General features: G+C 42.1%; 2 protein-coding genes across 3 annotated transcripts in view; both read right to left on the reverse strand.

Annotated features, from left to right (window-relative positions):
• The window catches only part of fam20b (FAM20B glycosaminoglycan xylosylkinase), a 38,946-nt gene that overhangs the window by 14,049 nt on the left and 16,084 nt on the right, over positions 1–8,813 (reverse strand). For both annotated transcript variants that reach the window (XM_050054309.1, XM_050054308.1), the window contains exon 7: positions 442–633. In XM_050054309.1, coding sequence (XP_049910266.1) covers positions 442–633 — 192 coding nt within the window. The remainder of the gene's footprint in view (positions 1–441; positions 634–8,813) is intronic.
• Positions 1,899–8,769, reverse strand: LOC126396329 (uncharacterized). The gene is made up of 5 exons (XM_050054306.1): positions 4,715–8,769; positions 3,920–4,501; positions 3,566–3,709; positions 3,223–3,460; positions 1,899–2,752 (listed from the first exon to the last, which is right to left on the reverse strand). The coding sequence occupies exons 2-5, from the start codon at positions 4,313–4,315 to the stop codon at positions 2,097–2,099; spliced, it is 1,434 nt and encodes a 477-aa protein (XP_049910263.1). The 5' UTR covers positions 4,316–4,501; positions 4,715–8,769; the 3' UTR covers positions 1,899–2,096.

The following is an 8,813-nucleotide window of genomic DNA, read 5'->3' on the forward strand; positions in this document are numbered from 1 at the left end:
GTCTTGTGTCTGCAGCAGAGGTCTCTCAGTACTTCACTTTTACACTGTGATCTGTAGCCTATAGTTGGGCTTTAGCTTCTAACTATCTTTGTCTTTTTAACCTGTTGTTGCTGCTGAGTCAGTTTGACATCCTGGATATATCCTTTAAACACAGACTGTAGACCCCTCTGTCTGCTTCTCTCTGGAATCACTCTTTCATTTCTCCAAAAGTATGACTTCTTCAGGGAGTGCAGTTAGTTACAGTGTGGGCTCCATGCTTACTTTGAAAGCTTATCAGACCATCACAAAGGGGCGGGGCTTAGCGAAAGGTCATTTCAAGGGTTTTGTCTTTTTACTAAGTTTTGTTCATTCGTTTATGTCTTTGGATAGTTCATTATCATAAGTATAGAAAGGGCAATAGAATTGATCTTTGGTCGTAAAATCCTTCACATTATTACTCGCCTCTTTGCGTTGTCAAGCAGGATGAGCATGCTGGCGCCGCCATCATCCTGGAAGCTCTCATAGTGATGCCGATCAGCATTCCCAATGAGATAATCAAATATGGCTGTGTCGATGACGTCCAGCAGCCTTGGTCCTGCATCGTATGGAGGCATTTTCTTCACCGCCTCGCAGTAGCTCTCATCGTACTCCCACCTGGATGATCAACACACACACAAATCCACTGACATCAGATGAAAATCTACCATTTTACAATAAGTGGTCTGTAAGCGTGCAGAGAAACAGCTGTGAACCACTGCTACTTATATAAATACTCAAAAGCAGGTGTCTGTTTTTATGAGCAGGTAAAAATTAATTCAAATTCTGATGCTGATGAAATGAACAAAGTCTTTTAAAATGATTTTTGACTGCAAACAAACGTGAGGTGGCGGTGAAGGTGTACTTCTGTGACCTTGCTCTTATCTTCATAAATATCACATCCTCCCTGCACTCAGGAAAGATGCTGACCCCTATGATCTAAAGCCAACCTCACATGAACAGACCAGACATCTACTTCTTTATTTTAATTTCAAACTATCTATAATATCTTCAACAATCTGGTGTCTCGCACAGGATGCCAATACAACACGTACGCAACGATGCTTGCCTGAGCTCAACAATGTATATGTGTGTGTGTGGGTGTAAGGGAGGATTCTGTCATGCATATTTTTGTGATCTTACACAGCCTCAACATTTCTGCAACTGAACTTCTGCAACAGATAAAAATCTGATGACGTTAGGAGTGGTCAGCGGGGTGCATCGTTACTGCTGAAGCAGTAGGTTTTCCAGTTACATAGCTTTTCTGTGTGCATATTCAGCCTCAACTCAGCAGGTGCACTGTCCTGCAGAGGCAAAAAGCTAAACCAGATTACAAGTGAAATATTGTCAAAATTCACTCTTTAGTTATTCTTTTAGGTCAGCTTTTGCTTAATATTCCAGGGTTTTCCCTGGGTTTTTCCAGACCAAGGTGGCAAAGGCTTGTGGCGGGGGGCATCTTGACAGCTGTTCCTTTAGATACGCCCCCCGCCCTTTACAGCAGGCACATCCTGACAGCTGACAATATTACTGTCAGGTATTGTCCCCCCTCTATTAAATATGAAAGGAGGCTGAAAATCACAGGACATGTCTGTTCTGATGATACAAGTCAGCGGTCCTGAAATGTGTGTTTCTCTTCTATAACACACATTCTACATCTCGGAGGCGACGTCTTTCCACATGCGGGCTTCCTTCGCCTTTCAAATGGGGCAGAGCTCCGTGGGAAACAGTAGCAGGGTCTCTGCAGGTTTCAACAAGTCAAATTTAAGACTTTTTAAGACTTTTTTAAGAGCATAATGAATACAATTTAAGACCCATTTCACATCGATAATGGCAAAAAAGTACAAAAGACTTGAAGGAAAATTGGAGGCCCAGAATTACTTGCAAAGTATATGAATTTATTCACAGCTCTTTCACATTGGAATACAAAATGCTTAACCTAACTAAAAACACCAGAAACCTCTCTGTTGTGAACTAATATTTGTTTGGAACTCAGAATAAAAAAAATATTGGTAAACTCTACAGCCAACGGCCATTGTGTGTATGTGTGTGTGTGTGCGTGTGTGTATGCGTGCACACAACAACTATCTGAGCTCTTGTCCCGTGGCTGCAATCTCCTCCACAATGTTCTTGAGCTCTGCTAATTTTTCCTTGTAGCTCCTCCTCAGAGCATTTGATTTTGTGATGAGCTGGGCCATCCGAGTGCCCGCCTTGCCCTCCGCCTCTTCTGCAAACCTGTCTGCATCTCTGGCCAGACTTTCAGAAACCTCTTGGACAGTTTTCCTTTTCTTTTTTAGTTCTTCCAGGTGATCCTCTAAAGCCTTTCTCTTCTTTCCCTGTTCATCAGACTCCTTCTTCCTTCTCTCTTGATCAAGGTGGACACGGTACTTGGACCTGGCTGATGCCACAGAAGTCAAGAGCTCTTTCGTGAGGGGAATCTTGGTCACCCCGCCGTGTTGAGTGACATAATCACACACAAGCCTGTGCGCTACAACAGTGTCCCCCTGCATGTTACACGTTTCAACTTCCTTGTTTACAGAAAAACCTCTCTCCACAGTGGCCTGTCCATGGGACAAAATGAGCAGCTTCTGGCAAAAAGTCCAAAGTTCCGGATAGGGCCTTCTAAGGAAACCACACAAGAAGGTGTCTAGCCTCTCTTGCATGGGTTGGAAGGAGAGGAACTCCTCACTTCTGCTCTCAAGGGACAGGAAGGCCTCAAATTGTTGGAGAATGATATCACCTATAACAAATCAGATACAAGAAAAAGGGACAAGAAAAAGGGAGTAGATAAATCATTACATTATATCAACAACCTGTAATGGTTATAATGGTGAAGAAAGTCACTGTTCTAAATTTGGTTATAATGGTGTACAATGTCAAAGCCTATTCCAATACAACACGTGAGCAAATGCACACAGAACAGGTGCAGGACCATGTGGAGAGAAAATGACAAAAGTAAGAGATCCAGTAGAGAAAAGAAAAAAGCGCACAGCAAATTATAGGTCAACTGAAAATAGAGAAACTTGTAGAAATAGTACTACAATTGATTATGTGAATTTATGTCTATGATTGGCCTGTTACTAATAAATTACTTGTCAATTACTTGTCAAAAGTGTAGCAAAAAAGTCTGGCTGTAACACACAGACTGTTTACTGTTCACTATGCTAGTGCCGACCTCTTACTTTTGTTCAAAACCAGAACTATTCCTACCAGCAGAAACACCTCCTGTCAGCTGTTTGTCTTGCAGAAATGTCTGAACAAGACATTTCATCTGCCTCTTGCACCTGTCTGGGTCTCTGAAAATGGCAGAGGGGTCCAGACACGCCATGTGCCTAACTGTTGGATATTTCAGGGGGCTCTTCTCCTGCACTTTACTGACGATGTTTGACAGTCCCTGCATGCAGTCCATTCTAAATTGAAGGACTCTGAGCTCTGAACTGTTGCTGCTCTGAAAAGGGGAATAAGCTGTAAATAGTATTTATAATAAAATGATATGTGCTACTTGCATACTGACTACAATTTATAAAATTATCTTTCTAAATGATCACACTACCTTGAGGGCTGACTCAGCACCCAAGCCAATGTCGATGTGCTTTGGCTGGTGCCGGTTTTTCTTATCAGCTACATCTAGTTTGGTTAGCTGCAGTGTGCTGATGTCTTGCAGGACCTCTCGCTTGATAAAGCGCCTGAGTAGACCCTGTCAAAAGAGAATCTCAAAAGTAGTCCCCCGTATCCACATTTACCATAATGCATCATTATCAAAATTCTAATGCATGAACAAAAATTGACAAATGTATCTGTATCTATTCTTCAATAACACAGTGAACACATCAATTAGCTAGGTCTTATCTGTAGTGACAAGAATGTTGTGATGATCATGTGGTGTGCTTTCCATATAAATCATTACCTTGATCAGTTCAGCCAAGTCTTTGCTGAAGAAAGGCATCACTGGCTCATCTGTTTGATACCTCTTCAAAAAGGGATTGAATGTCCTGGCAACAGTCATGTAGAATTCTAACTTGGCCAAGATGAGTGGATCTTTCAGGGCTGCTTCGATTGTGTCAAAGGATGCTGTCCCCGGGTTCGGGAGTTTCTTTCTTCTCACTGCATCCATATACTCCTGAAGTGATGGCCAGACTTCAATAGCCCTCTCTACCACAGGCAAGTTCTCTATCCACCGATGACCACAAAACGGTAAGGGGAAGATGGTGGAATTTGTGACAGCGCTGTAATCTTCTCTCCTTGCTGGTACGTTGTGGAACAGTGTGTGCATGGCTCTCAAAAGTTTGTCCAGCTGCCACATGGTGAATCCACTTTTAAAAGCATTATGCAATGTGTGCAGTCCACAGCTGCCCACGGAAACAAGCTAAGCACCTCCATTCAGTTCTGCATACTCTTGTTGGAAAAGTTCCAAAAATTTGAAATTCACATTGGGCCCATCCATAGAGATGGACACTAGGCTCCTGAGGTTAAGTTGGTCCACACACTCCTGAGATGAAAATAAATAAATACATTAAATCCAACCATTGCAATTTTATAGTTCAAGTTATTGTCTGAGTCTTATTCTGTTACTTCTGGTATTACAATCTAGTATGTGCTGATCTGTTACTTCTGGTATTACAATCTAGTATGTGCTGATGATAAGAAAAAAAATCATGAAAAAAATAAATAAATAAAAATTATGCAATGCTATGTTACTTACCTTGACATGTTTCAGTAAGTCCTGAGCTGTCGCATGCCCCATAAACTGGGACTCCAGGTACCTTGACTGGACCCGCTCGCCTTCCCAAAAACGCACGTGCAAGTTCAACTGCTTGGTCTTGTTCGTTTGATTCAGGCTTTCGTCGAACATCAGCACGAACGGGCCCTTAACTTTGGAGATGAGGTCTCTCTTGATGTAATCGGCTAATCCAAATCGCGCTATGTACGCCGTCTTGTCTTTTCCACACTTAAAAGTTTTCGCAATCTCAGAATCCGGGAACATAGTCTGGAACAGCTCATCAATGTTCTCATTACCAGTATATGACTGGTGCTTAGTTACCGTATGAAAAGTCCATAGCACCTCCGCTTTTAGTGTGGGTGTAGACCCAAACGCTGTCCGGAGGTCGACTGGAGTTGCAGCAGACTGGGTCGCGCTGGACCTCGATGCTCCAGCTCCTGATGTGGAACAATACTGGCTGATTGACAGCGTTTGCTGCTGGCATTTTATGACCGCTTTATGTTTTTCTGATTTGCAATGGGATTCCAATGCCTTGATGCCCAATGTTCCAAGTTTTAAAGTTTTCTTGCAGAAAGTGCAGTGTGCTTCATATATGTTTCCATCCACCGGCTTCAACCATGTATTAAATTGTTCGTTCTGAAGCCACAAATCGTTGAACTTGCACTTACCCATCTATGCAAGTAATTCGGCTTTGCTGTGGGCTTTTGTTAGTAAGTTTTCTCCGCTGCTATGCTAAGCTGTCTGTCACAACACACCGCTGCGCGCGCACAGCACATTAGCTGGTGGTGTTCGATAAATTCTGACCGGGCAGCACAGGTAGCCTACTTCAGTTCCGCTTTGTAGTTACGTTATAACGTCCTCAAAAATCGAAACATTTAAAAGCGAGACTGAAGTTTATGCATGTTTTAAATAAAAGTAATGTCAATAGATTGTTAAGACCTTTCAAAATCGTATTTAAGACCTTTTATGAGATTTTATGATAATTTTAGACATTTTAAGGCCTTAAATTCAAATTATTGGATTTAAGACTTTTTTAGACCCCGCGGATACCCTGAGTAGGAGAGACACAGCCCGAGGGGGAACCAGGATCTGACACAACACCGGAGGGAGAAGCAGGTCCGTGGAGCTGTGCGCCGGACGAAAAAAACAAGCACGTCGATTCGAATGCAAGCACATGACGTGCGTCTACATTACATTGAAAGTAATGGGTTTGTGCGCACAAAAGACGCTGCATCTGAACGCCCCCCATGCACACACACACACACACACACACACACACACACACACACACACACACACTTTAACCAAGGCGGCGGCCAAAATCACCCAGGTGGCCCGCTTTTGTCTTAGATAGGCAGGGAAAACCCTGTATTCAATGACCTGAGTGGGTTTGAATTGTTATGATCGAGACAAGTTCTCTCTGATGTCAAGATACCATCCTGATGGTCCCGCTGTACCTACATTACATCACCTCTGTGCAGCATATTCACCTTAAGATTTCACACTTTTTTTTGATATTGGCAGCAGAAAAATGAGACCCATGTTGACAACAATGTGCATAACAAGAGGTGCCTGGGCTGAAATAAGACGACTGTGTCTACCTCACTGTAGCAAGACACAATTACATTATATAATATCAGAGACAAACAAATGCAGTCACATATGCTCTGTCTAGTCCTATAGTGTGTACATAACAGCTGTGCACAATAACCACATGATTCACTGAGCAGCTGATCCACTAACTGTACGATGACATAATGCACTCCACCGTAGAAATCCTGCTCTGCTAGATCGACCTGGTGGTAGATAAACATTTGTCAGCAAACATACTTGTCAGCACGGTTCAACCAACACACTTACAGACAATGAAATACCACTTGCTGAGTAATCACGATGTGATGACACAGTACAGTTTCACTGGGGGGAAAAAGTTGCAGAGGGACCCACTCTTTTGGCTCAGTGCAGCCCTTTAAAGCTAGACTGCAGGAATTTTAAATATAAATGAAGGTTTAGTACATTCAAGCCTCTGCCAAACTAATTCACACAATGCTGATTAAGAGAATCAGCGCTGGGGAAAGCTCTCTGTATTTCACAGTATACCGGAGTTGTGGTGTCTGGTGTCTGTGGGGACTTTCCCGTGTGTGCACACCGGAAGTGATGCATTTGACAACAACCAGCCAGAGCTAACGGGGGCAGGAGGAGGGGAGAGACCATAGTGACAGTTTACATTAATAAACTCAGTTTACTTGCTACCAAGGAACAGCGATTGAGCCTGAATGAAACTGTGAGTACTCTGGGCTATCAGTTTACTATTCATCAGTCATCTCACTCAAGCATCCCAACTCTATAAAACACAAGATAAAGAAGCGTCCTTGGCAGCACAGGTGTATGATGCTTAAATGTTTTGTTGTTGTTAATTAAATTTTAGCAACTTGAACAGTTTTGGAATAATGAGCCAGAGGGGAGAAAAAAACAACTTTGAAAATTCACCATTTGAAATTACCTACAGGAAGAGAGGCACCCAAACACTTAGGTGTCTTAAAGTAAAATATTTCACTGTTTTAAATTCAGCAGTGTTCAGATTTCAGAATTAAGTATTCAGTTATTTTTAAGTCTGAACCATTACAGCATTTATAGGAACATTCACTCTGTGGCCCACACTGACACCACAGGAAATTATGATGGATGTCATTAATTACTCATCAAATGATAAGACCACAGCACACTCCATCATCACGTATGTACCCCTTCGCCGTCGCGTCCTCCCACCCCAGAAAGCTTTTCTGAGACTGAGGAAGTGGAGGTGTCATTGCTCTTTATCGTTAGGAAAGTAAAGGTCAGTCTCTTTAGAAACTGGACCTAAAATATCATCACTATGGAAAAAATGTTGACTATCAGCTGGGTTTCTCCCAGAGAAGCTGTCAGGCCAGGTGGGGGCAGGCAGCCAGTGACAGCAACAGACTTTGTTCATTCTGATGTCATCAATGCAGCTAAGTTAAATTAAAATAGGTCTTTTTTTATGTGTAAAAGTAGCATTTGGTCTCATATGCAGACGGAATATGACACAGATCTGGTGTTTAGTCATGAGCGACTGAAACAGGGAGACGAAACAAAATTTTACATTGGGCCCCCAAAAGCTAGAAACGGCCCTGCTGACTGGTGTGTATAAGTAAGTACGAGGTTAACATCAGTAACAGAGTTTTGACTCTTCATAATGCAGCATGGCTTTCAGCTCATTCACTGCAAATGCAAACATCAGCTGCTTAATATGTAACGTTACCATTAACTAGGGGTGGGGAAGAAATCGAGACAGCATAGTATCGCGATATTTTTGTGTGGCAATAACGTATCGTATTTTTTATTATATAAATAATTAAAACTACAAATACAAATTAAACTTTACGTTACCTACTAGAATAATATAATCATTTGCTTTCAGTCCACTAGATACATTTTGCTGCTGCAAAAGAAAATGACCGAAGTGAGATGAAGAGACTGAAGACTTTATCTTGTTAGATAAAACAGATGGTGAAAAAGTTTTCCTTTGGGAACATTACTTGCAGTTAATCGCAACATATTTTATTACAATACTCAGCAACATATTTAAAGAGGCAACAGATATCATATTTTCCTAAATATATCATTATGAAAATAATGTGGGTTGCACAGGGTAGTGTCCACAGTAAAATCACACTATCAGTGTTTACATATGTTACTTAGTGGCTTTGCAATCTTTGCAATAAGCTTCTGCCACCGGTGCCGAAATTTTGCGGAAAAAATGTGCTTTACGGCAGGAAACGCGTCATGTATTGTGAAACTGGTCGGTCAGCCAATCAGGGACTGGAGCTGGTTCTTATGAGGAGTTGGGCATGAGATAGCTGAGTCAGGAGCACAATGGCAGACGGACAAAGTTTGGAGACAAGTGAAAAACGGCCTAGCAAAAGAAAAGGAGCTCCTCTGTGTGAGGAGGCAAAGAAGAGCAAAAAGGAGAGTGATAAAAGAAGAGGAAAAACAAGAGTAAACCTCAGTCAGGCGTTCAAGAGATGGAGGGAGCTCCGTGACCAAAGAGGCTTCAAAACCC

This window comes from Epinephelus moara, chromosome 10 (assembly GCF_006386435.1).
Source record: "Epinephelus moara isolate mb chromosome 10, YSFRI_EMoa_1.0, whole genome shotgun sequence".
Classification (NCBI taxonomy): Eukaryota; Metazoa; Chordata; class Actinopteri; order Perciformes; family Serranidae; genus Epinephelus; species Epinephelus moara.

What these genes read in the sequence shown, in the direction of transcription:
- LOC126396329 (XM_050054306.1), bottom strand. Translation starts at nt 4,315, where the DNA reads ATGTGGCAGCTGGACAAACTTTTGAGAGCCATGCACACACTGTTCCAC. An exon ending in ACTTGGCTGAACTGATCAAG is followed by an intron (nt 3,710 to 3,919) that starts GTAATGATTTAT and finishes CTCTTTTGACAG; the next exon opens with GGTCTACTCAGGCGCTTTAT. An exon ending in GTGCTGAGTCAGCCCTCAAG is followed by an intron (nt 3,461 to 3,565) that starts GTAGTGTGATCA and finishes TCCCCTTTTCAG; the next exon opens with AGCAGCAACAGTTCAGAGCT.